This window comes from Rhinolophus sinicus, chromosome 3 (assembly GCF_057876585.1).
Source record: "Rhinolophus sinicus isolate RSI-liver-muscle chromosome 3, RSI-T2T, whole genome shotgun sequence".
NCBI classification, from domain to species: Eukaryota; Metazoa; Chordata; class Mammalia; order Chiroptera; family Rhinolophidae; genus Rhinolophus; species Rhinolophus sinicus.
Window position 1 is genome coordinate 76,294,912 of NC_142503.1, and position 22,483 is coordinate 76,317,394.

Below are 22,483 nucleotides of genomic sequence, written 5' to 3' on the forward strand. Positions count from 1 at the left end.
GCTGCTGTGCTGTACACCCTCATACATGACTCCTTGTAAACCACTTACACATCATTGTGTAACAGATTACCTCAAATGTGAGTGGCTTAGACAACAAACATGTATTATTTTAGAGTTTCTATGAGGCAGAAATTCAGGAATGTCTTGGGTGGTCTGGCTCAGAATCTTTCATGAAGGTGCTGTCTTTCAGCCAGGACTACAGTCATCTGAAGGCTTCACTTAGCCTGGATGGTCCACTGCCAAGATGGCTCACTTACATAGTCTCTTTGTCTTGGTTGTTGGCAGGAGCCCTCAGTTCCTTGCCATGAGCTTCTCCACAGGGCTGCTTATCTTACTGACATGGCAGCTGGCTTCCTCCAGTGATCCCAGAGAGAAAGAGCAAGAAGGAAGCCACTTATGACATAGTCTCACAGGTCATACACCATCACGTCTACCATATTCTTCTTTATTATAAGTGAGTAACTAAATCCAGTCCACACAACAGGAGACAAATTAAGCTCCACCTTTTAAAGGAATAGGGTCAAAGAAATTGTGGGTATATTTTAAGATCACTACATAGATCAATAAAAAAATTTCACTCGAATGTATTCCAAGGAGAAAGATCATTGGGTCGATCATAGGGCATTTTTCCTATTGCTGTTGTAACAAGCTACCACAAACCTAATGGTTTAAAACAACACAAGTGTATTAATGTTACGGTCCCAGAGATCAGAAGTCTGAAATGGTTTTCACTGGACCATAATCAAGATAGCAGCAATGTTGTACTTCCTCCAGAGACTAGAGGGGAGAATCCGTTTCCTTTTTTTTTTCCTGCTTGTAGAGGCCACCTGCATTCCTTGGCTCGTGGCCCTTTCCTCCATTTTCAGTGCCAGTGGCATACTCTCTCTCAAAGCTCTGACCCTCCTGCCTTTTTCTTGTTATAATCCTTGTGATTACATTAGATCTACCTGTAAAATTCAGGAAAATCTCCCCATGTCAAGATTCTTAAATTAATCACATGTGTAAAATTTCTTTAGCCATTTTGCCAACCAGAACACAACTAGGCAATACCCAGAGTATTCAATAGAAGAAAGAAAAACAGGGTTCTTACAGTAAAAAGTACATTCTTGAGAAGAATCAGTCCTGTGTTCTTAGCCTCTGGATTGGTCCATGAATATAGTCCTCTAGACAACCAGTTTTATGGATAATGGATGTCAGGTGGTCTGGATATGTGAACATTCTTTCCTTAGTCATTTTGCTCATTGCTTTCAGGTTTGGTAGTCTTATGTCATAATGCTGTTTGTGGAATCAAAACAGCATTATGTGTATGTTCCACGTACACTTATTGGAGGCTCTGGGGAAAAATCCATTTCTGAGCTCATTCCAATTGTTGGCCAAATACAGTTCCTTATCTTGGTAGAACTACAGTCCCTATTTTCTTGCTGGCTGTCAGAGTTGGTCTTTGTTCCTAGAGGCTGCCCACATTTCTCTCTTGCAACGGTGGGTCAAGTCCCTCCAGCTGCTTGAATCTCTCTCCACTAGCTATTTTTAGATTCTTGGTTATTATCACTTAATTTATGTCAGTATGTTAGCTACTTCTGACATAGTTTGTAATAAAAACTGAGAAATGTTTTTAGCAGCATGCATGGCCTTGTACCTTTGTTATTGCACCGTTTCTGGGGGTCTCTATCCAAATCCGTGTCCCTCACAGTGTGAAGTAACCTAGCCACAGTGTGGTTCCACTCCATATTTATGTTCTGACTTCCTTCTTTTCCCTGATTCATCCACACTGCCTCTTAGCTAACTTAGAGTGTTCTCTTTTCATCCAAATACACATCATTTCTCCAATCTGAGCTTTGATCATGCTAGTCCTTATTCTGGAGTACTGTCCTCTCACATTTCTGTTTCTTACAATTGTGCCGTCTCTTAAGTCCCTTCTTAAATGGCTTTTACATTCTGAACACTTTTCTCAATTTTCTCAGCCAGGTGTACTGCCATAGCACTCATAGTCATTGCTTTTGACCCAAATTTGCCTTTAAATTGTAGGTAATTTGTATCTTAGCCTGGGGTCCCCTGGAAGTCAGAATCTTGAGACAATCAAGGCCTTGTATGAAATGCTTTCTTTGAGAAGTGACCCAGGAAGAGGAGTAGAGGCCTGGAAAGAGTTAAATAGCGAAGAGGGACAGCCATAAGCATGTGTTCTCAAGTTGATCACCACTTTGGATGACTGGGGTCTGAACTGCCATGACTTTCTGAGGAACTATATAGAATTGTCCACCCAAGAGAGAAATATATATACTAGCAACCATTCACCTTTAGTCAAGGATTCACTCTTTGACTAAGCAAAAGATACCTGGTGCGGTTGGTGTGCTTTTCAATAGTTTCTATCTGATTGTGAGCTGATTGATACAGCAATGACTAGAGGGAAAGTAAGCTAAGAGAACGTAAGATGGGACACAAACGTCTGATACATCCGTGTACTGATCCTGTTTACCCGTTCTATTGGAATATTCTTCCTTTGCTAAATATAAAGATACTTGAGAACAAGGAACATGTCAATTTATCTTTTCCCCTCTAGTCTTAAAGGGCTGCTGTGACAGTACTGCAGACTGGTAGCTTAAAACTGGAGAAATGTATTCTCTCACAGTTCTGGAAGCTAGAAGTCCGAAATCAAGGGGTCATCCAAGTTGGTTTCTTTCTGGAGACACTGAGGGAGTATCTTTTCCATGCCTCTATCTCTAACTTCTGGTGGTTTTTGGCATTCTTGGGCTTGCAGCTGCCTCACTCCAATGTCTGTCTCCATTGTCGCATGACATTTTCCCAGTCTCTGTCTTCACATGACCTTCTTTAAAGGATACCAGTCATTAAATTTAGGGCATACTCAAATCCAGTGAGACCTCATCTTAACTTTATACCCACAAACAGTGTTTCAAACACACACACACACACACACACACACACACACAAAAACAAGTTCACAGGTACAAGGGATTACCTGTTACCTGTGGCTCAACACATCTTTTTGGGGAACAAAATTGAACCCACAAAACCTCCTTACAATATTTGCATGGTGTCTTGTGAATAAGTTCTCAAATATTTGTTGATTTGAAATATAGCCATAGAGAGAAATCTATCATCTTACTGTTGTAATGGAAAAGGCATCTTGGACATTCTCTTAATTTTTGCCCTTTTTTTTTGGTCTTTGCACTCCCTGGCTGATAAAGCATTGTTTCCTTTTATTCTTGCATGCATTTATGTTTTTGTGACTGTCACTGAGTAAAGCTTTATGGGATTACAGTATTAGATACAGTATTAGATATAAACTTTGTTATAAAAGATGGGGAAACAAAACTCACCAAAATAAAATGGAATAATTCGAGAATAGTTAATAGAGAACAAAACAAACCAATGGAAAATAAGAGAATATAACTAGGAAAGATAAATGAAGAAATGAATAAAATAGAAAGCAAAGTGGTGGAAAGGATAAAAGTTAATTTTTTAGTAAAGATTAATAAAAATAGATGAAACCCTACCAAGCTTGATTAGGAGGACAAAAGACAAAACAAAAAGCATGAATGGGAAGGGGGACATATTTTTAAATAAGAGAATGTATAGAACTCTGTGGTAATACACTTGAAAAGCTAGAAGGAATGGATAACTTACTAGTGAACTATTAATGAATCAAATTGATACAAGAAGATGAAGAAAACATGAAAAGAATTAATGACAGGAGAAATTTCAAAATACTTAAAAATCTTTCCTCTAAAAGGACTCTTTCTGATCTAAATTGCAGCTGATTTTCAAAGAATAGATAAGTTATTATTCAAACTATTTCAGACCATATAAAATTAAGATGAGAAACCTATCAATTCATTTTACAAACATAGCATAAACTTAATTCATAACCTTTGTCATGCAGGGTCTCTGATCCTGCTCCCCACACAAGAATGCAGGTTACGGTGAGGCCAAAAAGGAACACCCATGGAACCATAGATAGGGGAGTCATACCACTGTAGTCTCGCTGGCGGCTGAGTTGGAGACACAGGAAGCAGGACCCACATGATCCGCAATTCGCCTTCCACTTCTCTGCCAACCAACCAACCCCCTAGCGTAGCCATGACAGTTATATTAGTTCCTAATGGCTAACTGGTTACAGCCGATGGTCAACTAGTCACAACTCTTGGCCATCTACTACCCAAGCCAGCACCCTTCCACGTGAGGCTGAGAGCCTGGAAACTGCTCTCCTGGCTCTGTCCCCACACTCCACCCCTCCAACGTCTCGCCTCACAATCTAAGCGACAAGCATCTTCCACGACAGACCCTATGCAAGGAACCTGGAGGTGGATGCAATATCCTGGGCACAGCCAGGTTTTCTGGGCACTGCAAGGCTTTCTGGGTACAGCCAGTCCCCCTGGGCATAGCCAGGTTTTCTCAGGGTACTGCGCTGGAACAATAGTGGCTCACAGCCAAGGTGCTTACATGTTCTTGACAGCGGCCGGTAGAGACACAGGAAGCAAACATCCACCTGCACCCCAACAAGGGGTCTTCCTGCACCACAGTCTTGCTGGCGGCCAGGGAAGACACGGGAAGTAAACATCCGCCAGCACCCCAACAAAGGGTCTTCCTGTACCACAGTCTCGCTGGAAGCCAGGAGAGACACAGGAAGCAAACATCTGCCAGTTCCACTACATGGTGGTACGTTCCCAAGCAAACAGTCAAGCGGTCCATCAAATCAGGGATGGAAGGCAATTCCCCATAGTCCATAGTCATTTGCCAGGGCTGTGCGTTAGCCTCACAATGTGTGCCCTCTCCGCAGAGTGAGGGCTCCATGTCCTCCCCAACCTGGGGGTGACGGATGACCTTGACCTCACCCGCATCCTCCACAGAGGACTCAGCAAGCGTTTCCTCCTGGGACTACAAGTCCCATGCCTGGGCTGCCTCAGCAAGCACTTCCCAGCCCACAGGGCCGCAACGACCTTCACTTTCTCTAGCCTGTGCTGGTGGGAGAACCATCTACATCTTCCCACCCTTCCGCAGGGGTCCAGCTGCTGAGAACAGTGGCCATTGGGCACCACACACTGTGTGGAGCCCACATGTCCTCCTGCCCAGAGTCAGACATCATTCCTACTTGGTCGGAATCCTACCTGCAGCGCCAGGTATCCGAGTGGGTGGTGGCCATGGTGCAAGATGTCCACAACTCCAGGAGCGTACAGCAGCAGCAGACTACAAAAGGCAGGCGTCACCTGCTTTGGCCAGTAGGGCAGCATGCCATCCAGAGGCTTGAGAGGACCACCAATTAACCGAGGGGTCATGTTTCTCCCAGGTAGGTCATGTTTCCTGCTCCCGGTGCCACTCCTCACCGGCTTCCTGAGACTGAGTGTTCATACCCACAAACTACTCCACCGCCCTTCGGAGAGCTTTGGCCGGCACCTGCTCGCGAAACTGAGCTTTCATACATATAAACTGCTCCATGACTCCTTTGAAAATTCTGGCCAGTACCATACTCTGTTCTCTGTGCCATGTGTCATGCGGGGTCTCTGGTCCCGCTCCCCACACAAGAACGCAGCATATGGTGAGGCCAAAAAGGAACACCCACGGAGCCATGGATAGGGGGTTCATGCCACTATGGTCTCACTGGCGGCTGGGTTGGAGACACAGGAAGCAGGAGCCGCACGATCCACAATCCGCCATCTGCTTCTCTGCCAACCAACCAACCAACCCCCTAGCATAGCCATGGCAGTTATATTAGTGGATAATGGCTAATAGGTTACAGCCAATGCCGACTAGTCGCAGCTGATGGCCATCTACTACCTGAGCCAGCACCTTTCCACGTGAGGTCAAGAGCCTGGAAACTGCTCCCCTGGCTCTGTCCCCACAACCTTATTTTAAACTACTATAAAAATGTAAAACTATATATTGGTTTCTCATAAAAATTCCACATGAAATAATTGAAAAATGAACAAACTAGTAAAATAATAAAACATGAGCAAAGCAGGATTTATTGCAAGAATGGAGGTTGGCTCAAAATGAGAAAATTTTATAATTGATAGCATCAACAAATTAAAATAAAAAAATACGATTATGTTATAGCAGAAGGTGCTGCTGTAAAAACATTTAGAAGCTACCCCTAATAAGAAATTTAAAATAAAAGGAAAACACCTAAACATGTCAAAAATAGTTACTGAAATCTAAGGGACTATTAACTGGTGAAATATTAAATCATTTCTATTAAAATCAGGAATAAGATCACTGTTGTTCAAAATTATTTTAAAGGTTTATGCTAACAATAAAACAAGAAAAAGAGATAAGGTATAAATAGTGGGAAAGAAGAGACAAAATTATCTTTACTTGTAGATTAATGTGATTGCATACCCAGAAAATCCACAAGAGAAACTGTTAGAATTTATGGGATAATTTGATAAGGTAGCTACATAAAGGGTGTGTATTAAATAAAATGAACAGCTTTTATCTGTACTGGCAATATCTGGTAGGAAATGGTGGTGTTTCATTCACAGCAAACCAAAAAACCCCAAAATAAATTTGATACAAAAGTCATAGGACCTTTACTTCAAAAAACTGGAAAATTTGATTGAAGGACCTTAATTATTAATGACAAAGAGGTAAGATTTACTATCACAGAAATGTAATATCTCAAATTAATGTAACTGTAATACAGTTATAGTTCTAAATATATAAAAAATGTAGCCTATGATAAGAATACATTTCCATTGTTTAATAAATACTGCTGACATAATTGGTTATCCATGTGGAAGACAATAAAGTTAAGCACTACGCTCATATCATGTACCAGAATTAAATCTATATGGATTAAAAATCATAATGTAAACACAGGATTTCTGATGCAAACTAGTGAATTGTTCACTCACATTTATCACCTCTTTCTCCTAAGACCCCATTAAAGTAATAGTAAAAACTTATAAAAAGATACGTGTTTACAATGCCATAGAGTGATAGGAAGCCAAATAAAGATTGCAAGAAATTTTTGGAAGATGAAGAAATCGTGGAAATTAAAATTATTGCTGAAAAACAAGCCAGTACCTTAAATCTTCCTAGTTCTCTGTTCTTTCCAACATAGCAGGTTACTTATTATTATTTGAAAGTAAAATACAAATTTTGAGAATTTCTCAAAAGCCTTTGAAATTATTTGGGCTACCCAGGGGTGTTTGAAAACCAGAATTGGAAATTCATGCTCTGGGCCAGCAAACTGCCACTGCTTATGTAAACTAAGTTTTATTGGAACAGGTCTTGTCTACTTATTTATTGTCTGTGGCTGCTTTTGTGCTACAGGGACGAAGTCAAGTAGTTGGCAACACATATATGGCCAACAAAGCCTTATTTATTATCTGACCCTTGCAGAAAATGTTTGCCATCCCCTGCTTCAGGTAATTCTGGTGGCCATCTTGTAATGTACCTTCACTTGAGATGGGCTTGGATGGAGTCCGGCCAATGTATGTAGCCATTTACAGAACGTGAAGAAAGGAAGAGGTGGGGAAAACTATAGCAGACAGGAGACTGAATGCCACCACCTATGGGGTCTTAGTAGAGCAGAGGAAGAAAAGTAAAATGGAGGATAAGGACCTGATTGTTACAGAGAAAAGAAATAAAAATGGATACATATATTCTGCTTGGAATGAAAAACATTTTTTTTATATATTTATTTTTTATCTGACAGACTTGTTAAATTTCCATGTATCTTAAGATTTTTCTGTTTTGTTCCTTCCTTTCTAATCATTATTCTTTCCTTTTTAAAAATTGACTGTGCTAATTAAGGACTTCCAGGATTATGTTGAATAAAAGTGGTAATAATAGACATCCTTACCTTGTTCCTGAGTTTTATAATAATGCCTCTAACATTTAACTATTTAGAATGTTGTTTACTGTAGGTGTTGGCAGTTCCCTTCTGTTTCCACTTTACTAAGTTTTTATCTTGAATAGATGACTTTCTTGAGATGTTTTTCCTTTATCTTTTGAGATGGTCACAGTTTTTCTCCTTTAATGTTTTAATGTAGTGAATGACACATATAAATGATCATAATGTTAAACTACCCTTGCATTCCTGGAATAAACTCAGCTTGACACTGCTGTCGTTTCTTTACTGTATACTATTATATTTTGTTTCCTGATATTTTGTTTAGGATTTTTGTATCAATATTCATGGATAATATTAATTTATAACTGTTCTTGTTTACACTACCTTTAACTTTTATATTGCAATTATATTGGTGTCAAAATGCATTGGGAAAATATTTCCTATATATTCTTGGAGAAGTTTGTATAAGGTTGGAATGATTTGTTTCTTAAATTTTGGTAGAAGGTGTCTTTTAAACCATTTGAATTTAGTGTGGGTTTGTTTTTTTGTTTTTTGTTTTGTTTTCTTTTGTTCTTGGTGTTGGCAGAAAGAGAGGGAAAATACTCCAATTTTTGAATAGTTACAGAACTATTAAGGTTTTCTATTTCTTCTTGAGTCAGTTCCCCTACACACACCTTACAATTTTTTCATTTTGTATGTTTGGGCTCTTCTCTCTCTCTAATCATACTTAGTCTTCAAAGAACTAACTTTTTGCTTTGATCTTCAAACTCGACAAAAGGGTATATACAATGAAAAGGAAAACGTCTCAACAGACCTCAGACCTTTTTTCCAGAGGCAATGTCTATCTTTTTGTATATCCTTTCAATGACATTTTTTATCCTTATGCAATCCTTTAATTTTTACTGGAACCAGGTGCACTATATGAGACATAGTCATCAGCACCCTTCTTTTTTTGTTTTACATTTTTTGTTGTTTTTCTACATCACCACATTCTTTTTAATACCCATATAGTATTGCACTACATGGATGTGTCCTACCTATTTAAAAGTAGTTGTTCTTTTACATCAAATAAAAACTTTCGCATTTGTTTGAAGTACCCTAAGAATCCATCCTATTACTCCTAGTCTAGTAACAGACATCATCACTTTAGAGAACTCCAGTTGGCCCTCCGTGTACCTACACCCATTAACAAAGTTAAAATGTTTGTCGCTCTATAACACCTTCCTTGGATTAGGGTATACTTCATTTAAATATCTTTAATTTAAAAACAAAACTGTTTCCATAGTTCAAATGCTACATAATGTTTTTAAACATTTAAATCTCTGTTCCTTTTGCAATTTATCCTAGTATGTAGTAAGAGGAATATATGTAATTTTATCTTCTTCCTCATGGCTGCCCTATTTCCCAATGCCACTTACTTAAAGTCCATCTTTCACATGTATTTGAGTTTCTACCTGTATCATTACTAAATTTACATGTATTTACTTATTGATTTTTTAAATTGTGTTCCAATGTCTAATCTAATTATATGCCAGTAGCATTGCTTTTAAAAAACTTATTTTTAAATAACGTTGGATTTACAAAAGAGTTGGAAAATAGTACAGAGTTCCCCCAAACCCTTGACTCAGCTTCCCCTAATGTTAACATCTTACATGTCCATAGTATAATTATCAAAACTAAGAAATTAACTTACTGGTGTAGTACAGTTAACTACATACTGTTTTACTTATAAAGGCTTTGTACAGTATTTTAATATGTGGTATGTCTACTCCTCCTGCTCTTCTCGTTTCATATTTTCCTATTTTTGCCTGTTGTTGTTTTTTTTTTTTTCAAATGTCTACCTGCAGAAAACAAAATAAAAGCAAACCTTATATAGTATTTTTATTGGGACTGTGTAAAATATATAAATTCTTTATGATACTGAATCTTCATACACAAGAACAAGTTATGTCTTTCCATTTGTTGAAGCTTACCTTTGTGTCATTCAGAAGTGTTTTATAGTTCTCTTCATATGTTTTTGGACACTTTTTGTTCAGTTTATTCCTAAGTGTTTTATTATTTTTTAAATTATAAATGTAATCTTCCATTTCCCCTCTATCTGGTTTCTCTTTGTACGTATAAAGGAAACATTTCTGTATATTTTGTACTATGTTAAATTATTAAATTATAGTCAATGTTTAGTTGATTCTTTTGGATATTCCAAGTATATAATTATGTCATCTGCCAATATATTCCTTCTGAATTTCATTCTTTATTTTAATTGTGTTGACTAATATGACTAATAGAGCGGTAAAAGTGGGCTTTCCCTGACTTTAGGAATAAATATGTTAAGTGTTGGCTTTGGGGCTGCTAGAGATCGTGTTGAAGAAGTGTTCTTTTATATCAGTATTTTGAATAAAAATAGGCATTGAATTTATAAAACATCTTTGGCATGATCGTATTTTTCCTTTATGTAGACCTGTTAATATGTTGAATAATATCAATTTTCTAATAGTGATTTTTACTATAAATTTTAGATTTTACATTTTAGGGGTTAAGTTTTGTTAAATTGCATTTTCTAGTAATTCCATTTAAGTTTTCACATTTATTTGCGTAAAGTTGAGCAAAATAGTCTGTTATGATTCTTTTGGTTTCTTCTCTTTCTATTGGTATTCTCTTATTTCGTTACCATCTAAAAGTGTTGGCAAATGCATCTTTTTTTTAAATTCATTAAAACAAAACAATAAAAACAGCTCGATTATTATTATTTTTTTTTTTAAAGTGAACCCAGACTTCTTAGATTAGTAATAATGAATCTTCTACAATTAATTCTAAGTGAGTATCCCTTGCCTGCCGGAAAATTTTCTGTATCTTTATGTTAATTTCTTAGGGTACTTGTAAATTTGTTTTCCAGTGAATTTTGGATAAAAATCTAGACAACAGTCATTTTGCTTCCTTCTCCCATACCCTATTCTTACGGGGTGAAGAATCTCCTTAGTGGGTGTCTTGACTACAGAAAAACAAACCAGGGTGATTGCATACTGTCATTAAAGTGAAAGATTCAGAGGTTTTCCCCATTTCATGCAATAAATTTTGATTTTTTTAAAAACATTGTGGAATGATTTGCAGTTGAGATATATTGGGTATGAAATTCTTGTGATTGTATCAAAGCCATTCCAAAGTAAATTTATTATTTCTCAAATTTTGCATAAAGCAATTTTGAGTTAGAGAAGGATGGTTACAGTATTCTAAAAGGATATAAAGTAGTACCTACTGATAGTACTTCATGAAACATCTTATTTTTCCCAGTAAAATGATATGAAGCACTCTGCTTTCTAGGGAAGAAATATCTTTAAAGTTTTTCATTCTGGAGGGTGGGGGGAAAGATGATTAGAGTGTTTTAATTGTCCATCTGAAAGGTTGAATTTTTTTCCCCTCCAATAGAGAGCACTTGTAAAAGTCTCTGCTCCTCTTGCCCATCAGGTGATTTTTGTGATTGTGTAAGGTTTAACCCTGTGTGTCTTAACTTACCTATCTGTACCTATCTCTCTGTCATTATCTTTCATCTTACTTTGTTTTATTATTTCAGTGCAAAATTACCTGTTAATATTTTCTTTGAAATAAAGAATTTTAGGGCTTACATTATTAAATTGTCAGATGTCCACCTCTGTCACATGGTTTTTAGTGTGCTATGTATTTCCAGACCTGCTTATTAATGGTATGCTGTAAAACAGAAAAATTATCACATCTATGAATTTCTCCTTCATTTTTGAGGTGTCTCCTCTGTCCCTTTTAAGAGGGTAAATTACTTCTTCACTTCTTGTCCATTGGTCGGGGGGCAGGGGTTAAAACAGATCAACATTAAATCTTAATAAGGAAGTTATATTACGTGTATTTTCATAATGTAACATATTTACATAACACTTTTATTTTTCATCTTGCCTTTTGTTACTTAATTCTAACCCTATCTCTTTAAATTATGAGTATATTAAAGCAGGTAGTAAGTAAAATGCCAATTTTACAGAGGGTAAATGAATTAAAATGAAGGAGCAAAGGTTAAACCTGAAATTGACCAAGCCTGAAATTAAGATGCAAGTCTCCAAATATATGTCTAGTGCTCATTCTTTTCAATCATAAAGTCTTCTGAGTGATCCCCACCTCCTAGGTCTCCATTTCCTCCTCTGGTGACAATGGATTGCACCAGCTTTATCATTGACTGTAGTCATTGGAGAACTGACTGGACCTGAGCTCCTTAATTTCCCTTGTTAGGAGCCTTCCAGTTGCCGAACGCCAGTGTTGTCATGACGGGCCAGTGTTATAACCTGTCTTGCCTTATTTTGCATAGGAGCATTTTTTTTTATGCCAAGATCTTTAAATAATGTTTAAGTACAAACTTTGTAATACTTTTTAGCTGTTAAAAAATTAAGATAGGTAGAATTTTATATATTCCAAAGTGAGTTTGGATTCAACCTAAAAGAGAATCTGAGTCTTCTGAACTTATTCTTAATATAACTCTACTAGCATTCTCTAATTCTCCATGCCAGGGAACCTCTTATCACCAGGCTACCTTCTATGCCTTTCTTTTCTCCCCTCTTCTTTCTTAGTTAAATAATTAACTGCCAGACTCTTTCATTTCTCTGACAATCTCTACTAAAAATCATCCATTTTCTTTAAGTGTCTTTCTGCCTCAATCTGAGCACAGTGTATTCTAAGACCTCATATGCCCTAGCATGGCCTATTATATTTATCCTTTTGAATAAATGGAATAGAACTTTATATTAATAATTCTTGTTTTGTCACCTTCCTATCAAAAAGATTTGAAGTCTCAATCAAATGCTCTCCTTTGTGTCCATTTTGTTAATGTGACTGCCTTTTAATGACTCCTTCTTGAAACTTCAGAGCTCCTTCCCCAAAGATGATGTTTAAGACTGGCCTTTTATCAAATGAAATGTAATGGAATGCAGTGTCTAATCTCATTAATCCATTCTGGCTCTGAGATTCTGTGACTATCAGACAAAATCCAGAAATAAATTAATATTACTAATATAAATAAATTTCTTATCAGTAATTACATTTCCTAAGTTTTGCCTGTTAGACCAGGTAAAATATCTGTAAAACCTTGAAAAAATTCTAACCTAATAGAAATCTCATCCAGTGTGAAAAGGCAGATGTATTCAAACACTACTGACGTTCTCTTCTATTTTGGTTCTGTTTGTCTTCAACTAAGACCCCAGTACTTCATCCTCTTGGAAAGATGCTGCTACTTGAACAGTATTGTTTTGAGATCAAAACTAGCATATGAGCACAATTCTTCTTATTAAATGACTCAAGAGTTTTGTTTCTTTATCCCTTTCTTTGTAAACAAGCAGCCACTATATTTTTTAGTAGTGAATTTCAAAATCCTTTTTAACCTTATAGGTCCAAGGGTAGCCAAGGATGGCTGCAGCTTCATATGATCAGTTGTTAAAGCAAGTTGAGGCACTGAAGATGGAGAACTCAAATCTTCGACAAGAGCTAGAAGATAATTCCAATCATCTTACAAAACTGGAAACTGAGGCATCTAATATGAAGGTATCAGACTGTGACTTTTAATTGCAGTGTATCCATTTTTATTCAGTGTTCTCTCTTGTAAACTTGGGATTAGACACTTCGCTTACTTAAAAGTGTAATATGTAAACTCTTTTCTTACAAACATTAACATTTATACTTTCAAATAAAATATGTTGGATTCATCCAGTGATTCAAATAAAGAAAATAAGTGTAAAACCTCAATGACTAATTAGTTGGTTCTTAGTTTTTTTAAAGCTAATAATGAGAGACAAACTTTAGCATCAGTATACTGAGGCTGGGTGTTCTATGTAATTCATAAATACTAGCTTCATAACTTTAGAATGTGTCTCAGTTATTAAATATAGCCTTCCTCCCTAACTCTCTCTGATCTTGTCATCATTTATGTGCTGTATTGATAGATGATCAAGAAGATCAGCGTGCCCTAGTGTGTAGAATCCTGGGGAAAGGCAGTACCTGGGCCGATTCCTGGTGTTGCCACAAGCTGAGTTACATTTAAGTTTAGTTTTCATATTTGGAAAATACAAGCATTGCACTAGCCTAGGTGATTTCCATGGCATCTTCAAGCCCTAAAATTGGTTTGCCAAATAGCATTGAAAAGCTGTGAGAGGCTCCAAGGAGAATTATAAAATATTCAGTCTGCAGTGAGGAAAATATGTTCTGATTTCAAAATAATCGAGGTTAAAACTTCAGTTGTTTTAATTTTCAGTTACTTAAGTAGATTCTCTTCTCGCTGAATTTAATAACTTTGTAGGATGGGAGATCATGAACAAAACTGTTACCCCTTCCTTCCCTTTTAAAAAATAATTTCTGCTTATTCCTGCTTTGTGTTGTTTCTTCCTCTAGGCTATTTTAACATCTGGATTCTTGACCCTATTCTCCTGTCTATTCCTATTTCTCATTCATTTTCTGTTCTTTCTGTGCATTTTGAGGTGTCCCTTATTCTTCAAGCTTCTGTACATCACTGAATTATTTTTGCTCTTCTTTTACCCTTTATATTCAGTATCACAACAGTTCAACCTCTTTACTCGTATGTACTATTCTGTCTATAAATCTTTTTTATTCTAATTGCCTATTTCTGTGGCAAAAACTGCCCCCAGCAATGACAGATCTCCAAGATATCTACCTCAAATCCTTTTAGAAATAAGGTAGACTATAAACAAACATTTTTCTTACCACAAACTATGGGTGACCTTAAAAACAGCCAAATTAATTACCTGATAGGTTAAAAAAGAGTAGTTTGGTATTTTAACACAGATGAACACAATGTATCTACATGACACGTGTTTTTTAAAAAGTTTTAAAGATTCAAAATTAAAAATCCCCAACAGGACTACTCTTTCATCTACTTTAGAGGTATATTTTGCAAAGAACAACTCCTGGCCGGCCTGTCTGGATGTCTGTTTTGTAGTAGAGAGCTCTGAGATGGCTTTTTGAGTTTTTGTTTAATTACTTGAGCAAATTCAAAATTCATTTTTGAGAGACATTTTAACCTACTCTTAGATCCATTTGCATGCTGAAGTGGAATGTCTCCCCAAGTAACAGTCAAGTCAGACCCTTAAATTTTTATAATGGAATAGAAGGCTAACCTCTTATCCAGGTGATGTAATATACGTCATGAATATTGGCACTTAAATATGTCTGAATTCAATCGTAAATTGATAATCACTCAGCACGAGCTTCTATAGATATCCTTGCTAACCTGTCCACATATTTCTTTAGGATTGGGCATATGGTACAGCAATTATACTTTACAATGAAATTATTTATGTATCTCTTCCTTAAGAGGCTTTAAGCTGTTCAGCAGCAGAAACCATGCATGCTCTGTTTGTTGTCTCTTAGAATATTGATTTGTGAAAAGACCGTTGGAAACATTGGCACTTCCTGCATTGTCTTAAAGTTTATCCAAAACAAGTTCTTAACCCCCAAAAAATCACTTATTTGGAATACATTATAGAATCTTGAATCGTGTTTCCTAATCATTCAGCTATTTATCCCAAAGAAAGCCAAGGTGTGTCTCCTCCAATTAGATCTTTTAAGGGTGCCTGCAACTTATGCAGTAGTACCATCTAGTGGCAAAAGAGCATACTGCTTTGCTGTTGATTACATGGTATTAATACCGATTATCAAAATATTTGTGTGTGTGTGTGACAGCAAAACAGGTATACAACAGTTAGGGAAATGTGAACACTATCTATTTGAGAATATTAAGGAAATGATTTTTTTTTTAGGTATAATGATGGCACTGGTTTGTTTAGAAGGAATACCTATTTAAATACCTATATACATATTGAAATATTTACAGAAGAAATGACATGAGGTCTGAGGTTTGCTTTCAGAATAAATCTGGGTATAAGTGGAGAAATGGTGGCAGTTGATATGGGTATAGGTGAAACAAGACCATGAGTTGATAATGTTGAAGCAAGATGTTAGGATACATAGGAATTTGTTATAATGCTCTTTATACTTATGTATATGTTTGACATTTTCTGTAATAAAAATATAAAGTAAAATAGAGATTTCATGAGATTTAGTTGATGTGGAATCAGATAAATGCAGAAATTATAACCTTAAAAACTTATGTACTATATTTTTTACTGTAGAGCTAAAATTCAACTTGATTGATTTCAAATGCTGAGCATGACATAATAATTATGGTCATGTAAAGATGTGAAGCATTTAGACTAAAAGATGGCATGGTATAGAAAAAGTTATCTGTAAGCAAATTATTAATGAACCATCTGTATCTTTGTATTTTGACAAAATGAAATATTTATAAATTGCTTTCTATAAACTGTAAAAACATATACATGTAAAGTGTCTTTTCAGAGGGTAAAGAAAATGAGAAATAAAAATTCAAATTGACACATTTCAGAATTTATTTTAGCGATTTAATTATCAAGTACACTTGTGTCTGGTAATGAAAAGAATCTGTAACTGTGATGTATTGAGAAAAACAGAAAGGGGTCAAGTAGCAACCCCCGTGAAATAACAGTTGCTCATTGATAAATATCTTCTATTCACTATTATCATATCACATTTTGTCTCCAAAAAATAACCCTCTAGTGTTTCTAAAATCTTAAAATTTTTTTTTAAAGTGTGATTATATAATGTAATTTTTTAAAAAACAAGCTTCCAGAATTTATAAATACAAATAAATATTGTCTCCTTCAAAATTACATATTAATTTAAAAGGTTGCCATTTCTCAAAGCACCTTTTGAAATATTTTATTTAGAATTGCTTTGCCAGTTGTGTTGTATTGTCTTTTAGAAACTCTGAAATTGAGGTGACTTCTTTTAGGTGTATGTAGTATGCAGCCCCAGGTAGGCAGTCCCACTACAGCAACTAGAAAACACTGGATAAAACACATACACCGAAAGAATACTTTTAAAGACATTGGAGAACTGTGAAAGCATCAAGGACTGTATCAACCAAAGTTCCAAAAAGGAAAGAGCCCTTTCTAGATGAGCTGAGATCTCTGGTGATTTTCTTCCCCAGAGGCATTTGTTGATTCTGGGTACTGACTGATATTCATCATTGGAACAGGCAGGACTCCGCTGGAGGAAAGAAACCATTGGAGGTCTTGACAAACATGTAGGCAGATGTGAAGTATTGACATTTAGAGGAGCTCCAAATCATGGGTGGTTTTCCCCACGGGACACTGGCTGAGTCTTTTTGTGGAAAAGGATGCTGGGAATGGAGTAGGAAGGCAGAATGTTAGGCAGAGTCCTGCGATAGGAGAGACCTGTTACTTTCACACAACAGGTCTCCTCAAAACATTTGCCAGATTTTGAACTTTGTAGAATAGGTTAAAGAGCTCACAACCTCCAAGGGACAGAACTTTGCGACTAAGGAGTCAGGTGCCACCTGAGAATAAGGTTGAGCTGGAAAAGCAAAGTAAAGTATCCCATAATCTTGTAATGGCTTGAGAGACACAGATCTATGAGAGGGCAGGGACCTGCGTCACATGCGGCTCATTTTCCTTTAAAGACACATGTCAGCTTTTGGAGCTGTGTGGGATAGGAGTCTGAGGGCGGAGGAGACAGAAACCTGTCGTATTTTCAGTCTCAATTTGGAGGAGACACACGCTTAAGGAATCTGGCAAACCAAATCAGGAGGATTTAGATGGGAAAGGAATAATGGCATCGAAAGATAGGAGGCGATGAGCATATAGTGATTTGAATATCTGAGTGTAAATTAGTATGCTAAAGAATATGCTTAAATGTGATGTATCAAAGCTTGAATATTTATGAGGTATTAAATAAAACAGCCTATTATAATGTGTTAATTGGAGTCTTTCATGGTCATGTTGGGACATGGATTCTAAATACATAACTGTTGAGGCTTGGCTATTTTCTGATTTTTTAATTTTTTTTCAGGAGTCTTATAATTATTCTCTCTCCTACCTTTACATTTCCCTGGGAGTCAGTGAATTTCTCTGAGCATGAACATTTGTGATAAGGATTTCCTATGTTCCCTAAATAAATTTGCTGCTCAATAACTTGGTTAAGTATTTGAGGCTCTATTGATCTGTCTGAAAATGAGAATAATCACCTGTTGTATAGTTTTAAAAGTTAGAGATAATATATCTTAAGTGCTCCATATAGTGTCTTGCAAGGAAACTCTCCACAATCACCATTATCACAAAATACCACTATTATTATTGTTGGTATATAATTTATTTTTAATTAATAATAGGTAATATATGTAGAGTGCTTCATAGCTTGTGATGTTTTCAGATTAATCTGAAATAACTTTTTTCCCTATCATACCTAAGTGCCAAGAAACTTAGACTCGTGTCTTCAAGAAGTTTTATAAAATTTTGTCATGTCATATATTGCATTCTTTTTTCACAGGAAGTACTTAAACAACTACAGGGAAGTATTGAAGATGAAGCTATGACATCTTCTGGACAGATTGATTTATTAGAGCGTCTCAAAGGTAGATTTTTTTTTTAAATGTTTTAAAATAATTTTTTTAAGCTTCAGTTGTCAACATTAGGTGAATCTATCCAAGTATAGCTTCTTTTGATTTGAGTGTTGCTTTCAGTATTCTTGGTATAACAACCTTACTCATTAGGATGTGATTGTTGCAGTACAAATATGTAAAAAGTCTATTTGCTTGTTATTTCTTCAGTTAAACATTTCACTGGCTTTAAATAAACTATTTTAGATCCCTTCCTTGATAATTTCCAGCTTTCTTTTAAAGCTCACTGCTGTTCTGCCAATCACTCAATAGGCCTTTTAGTAAGCTGTCTGCCACAGACTGGGCCCGTTGCCTCATTTGAAGTAGTGTCCCTCTCTGTTGCATCTAGGATAGAAATGCTTTACCCTCTCACATACATAAGTTGATTATAAGCCAGATTTAGCAGAATTCTAAAAGACTGTCTCTCGTTTTATTGCTTAAAAATTCCAATGTCAAAACAGGAAAGTGCTTGATTATAATTGAAGCTCGCAGAGAAGTTACCTTTGGGTCCCCAAATGTATTATTATCTCGCGGGAATCTAAGGAAGGACGTTTCATCTCATTTTCCTTTAATATGCTCCTTTTCCCCAGCTCAGGCTGACTTTGGAAGGAAAAGTCAGCCATTCTGTTTCAAAACAATGGTTTATTTAGTCATATATATTTGTGATTTCCTCTATTAGAAATTTAAAGTTGTAAGCTTCTGGACCAAGAAGCTTGTCCTTTCATAGAGTTGATGATGCTCTAGTACACTGTCGTTTTGCACGCCCTCCGAGAGCCCGCCCACTCAGGCTTGGTCATTTTCTGATTTTTTTCCCCCCAGAATTCTACTTATTCTCTCTCCTTCCTTTACACTTACCTAGAACCTGGAGTCAGTGAATTTCTCTGAGCATCCAGCATTTGTGATAAGGGTTTCTTCTGCTCCCTGCATAAATCGGCTGCTTAATAGCTGCCATAATTTAGTATCCCTACAGGCTTTATATAGTATATACGAAGTATTTTCAATTATATTATAAATTGCGAACCTAAGATTTCACTTTTAAAACAGTATAATTGCATCAGCACTATTTTAGACTATTTAAAGCAATTGTTATATAAAAATTTGTCTGTATTTTATTTAGAACTTAACTTAGATAGCAGTAATTTCCCTGGAGTGAAACTGCGGTCAAAAATGTCCCTCCGTTCTTATGGAAGCCGGGAAGGATCTGTATCTAGTCGTTCAGGAGAGTGCAGTCCTGTTCCTATGGGTTCGTTTCCAAGAAGAGGGTTTGTAAATGGAAGCAGAGAAAACACCGGTTATTTAGAAGAACTTGAGAAAGAGAGGTATTTTTTTTTCATTAAATAGCAAACATTGACGTGTATGCTCCAATATTTGCTATTATTTTGTCATTTTGTAATACAAGATATGAATTATGTCACATGTATGGTCGGTGACCACTAACACTTAGAGAGCATTTTGCATTTATTAAGTTAAAGATAGTATGTTACTGATTATCCCTATACTAAATCTAAAAATGTAAAGAAGGCAATTTCTTAGGATTTTTAAGACTTCTATTTTGTCACTTAAATACTTCGAATGCTCTGTACATTGGGTACTACACATGATCACAATCTCTGTGTCTGGTTAAAGTATATAACACTTTTAATTGCATTTCTGGTTAACTTTTGAGCTAAAATAACTAACACTATATCTATAATAGTATAAAGGTGACTGTCCATTATGGAAGGCCTATTACAAGTGCCAGAAATGAAACATTTCTTAATTTATTAATTTCATTATTGAAAAAACTACTTAACATATGGAATGAATTCTAGTTTCTCACAGCTAGTGTATAAATTCTTCTCTTCCTACAGTTAATTTCATTTACAAACATCAGAAAATATATCATTATCAAGAACTTTGTCACATATTCCATGTCTCCTAAAAGATTGTAAATTCCTTAATGTATGAATGAAACCTTATTATTTTTATATTCCTAAAAGTTATATTAGACATTCAAGAAATGTTAACATACATAAAAATGTTACATATTAGTTCTGGGACTTAGGTCAACAAGTCATTAAATTTTGGTGTCATTTTCTTCTGCAAAATGGGGATATGGTTCTACCTTGTAGAATTGTGAAAATTGAATATTAACATATGGAAAATGCCCAGCATAGCTCACTGAGAAGCAAAAGCCCTTTTGCTACTTTCTCTCTGATTTTAAGTATGTCCATCTATAAAAATAGGGATATCATCTGGGGCAGAAATAGTGTTAAGCTTTCTTTCATCTCTTAAGTTGACATGAGTCTATTTTACACCTTGAACCTGGACTGTTTCTCTCTGACAGTGTAGGAAATACTATGCTGAAAAATTAGAGGCTTATGAGGGACTACAGTCTTATAGATCTTTGTCCCCTTGAGGGTTTATTAAGAGGCAGAGGACATGTGAGCATACTGACTTTCCTAGGAACTTGGCTTCATATAGATAAAGTCCTGATTTTATTAACAGATAGAGAGAGAAAAGAGGGTATTTGTGTGTAGTTCTGATATATCTTATGTTCTCTTGGTTTTCACTATGTTGAAAGGAGGAAAATTGAGTCCTTGCTTATGTGGCAGTATCTTTATTTTGCTCTCACACTTGATTGGTAATTTGGATAGGTCAAGGTTCCAACTCGTTTTCATCTCAGTATCAATGTTGCTGATGAAAAAATTGATACCAGTCTGATTCTTATTCCTTTGTCAGCAACCATTTTTCCTCTTTGAATGTTTTAGAATGCCTTGGTATATGTGATTTCTTCATCATGTTGGATATTCACTGTGCCCTTTGATCTAGAAATTTGTTTTCTTCAGCTTTGTGTAATTCTCATTTGTTATTTCTTTGATGATGTTCTCTCCTTTGTTTTTTCTATTCTTTCTTTCTAGATCTTTTTTATGTCATAGATTAACTCTCCTTTTTTCTCATTTTCTGTACTGCACAAGATAAGTGCCAGTAAACTAGTCAAACCAGGATTCAAACCCAGGTCCATAGCTCTCCAACCTTTTTGAACCTCAGTTTTCCATTCTATAGAATGAGCATAAGAATAACTACCTCAAGAGATGATGTAAGGATTAAACTGGATTTTTTAAAAAGGACCTTAAAACTACGTCCTCTGTGTAGAACATTCAGTAAATGTTAGCTATTGTCATGTTAGCCATTGATTTATTTAACAAATATTTATTAAATACCTAATACATGTGTGCCATGCTCTTCTAGATGATTCTGAGTTAGCTAGAGGACTAAGACAACATGAGATTTACATGAAGAAGCATTTTTAAAGAACACTCTTGACAATCACTTAAATAAGCAATTTGTACAGTAAACCCTGAAGGTCTACCTGCTTCTGGGTCTAGACCTAGTTTTATTTCTGAGCCTTAAGCACTGTTGTGTGAGTTACAAGTTCAACTACTATCATATAACCACTTAACATTTTGATTCAAAACATTGTAATCTTGGCTTTCCCAGAGCATGTTATTACAGTTTGATCTTAAACTTTATAGTAACAACTTGTCCCTTTTCTCCCTGACTCCACCACCATCACTAACATTGGCCTGTCAATTGAAGCATTTTAATACCCAGCTGTTATTTCATAAGCCTATTTATAGGAAAGTAATCAGAGGATCACCATGTATCCCTCTCTTTTTCCTACTTTGTCCTTGTAGGTCCTGGAGATCCTCACGAGGAAAAGCTGAAAATACAATCAGATCTTGATCACATCTTTATGCTAGTTATAATACCCAACTTTTGAAAGGGATTCAGGCTTTCTATCGTGCTTTCTTCCTCTATTGTCAGAAATGGGATGAGGGGGCAGTTTCTCATTACTCCACACTCTCCCAGAGTTGCTTCATCATAAGCAGGGGCTTACTTCCTTACCATGGATTCCCTCACTACTGAGGTTACCACATCAAAAGTGAAGGCTTATTTCTTATTTTTAAAATTGCTTCTCAGTAAAGGAAAGGGAATTTTGGAAAGAATAGAACCTTCCACATACTTACATGGATGTGTACTTCCCAAGAAAATATAATCAAAGAGGATTTTAAAGTAACAGTAGCAGAGTGGGGAACTTCTCTCTGTGTATGAGCAAACTCCAGAAGCTATAATAGAAACTACCCACGACACTGCAAGAATATCAAAAATTTTTACCT

General features: G+C 36.0%; 1 protein-coding gene across 18 annotated transcripts in view; it reads left to right on the forward strand.

Moving 5' to 3' along the window:
- APC (APC regulator of Wnt signaling pathway) overlaps positions 1-22,483 on the forward strand; it is a 286,846-nt gene that overhangs the window by 197,003 nt on the left and 67,360 nt on the right. For 9 of the 18 annotated variants that reach the window (XM_074328601.2, XM_019727781.3, XM_019727776.3 and 6 more), the window contains 2 exons: positions 18,215-18,299; positions 19,441-19,642. In XM_074328601.2, coding sequence (XP_074184702.2) covers positions 18,215-18,299; positions 19,441-19,642 — 287 coding nt within the window. Of the gene's footprint in view, positions 1-13,207; positions 13,361-18,214; positions 18,300-19,440; positions 19,643-22,483 lie in introns of all 18 variants that reach the window. The other 9 variants (XM_019727779.3, XM_019727777.3, XM_074328604.2 and 6 more) reach the window with 2 other exon arrangements.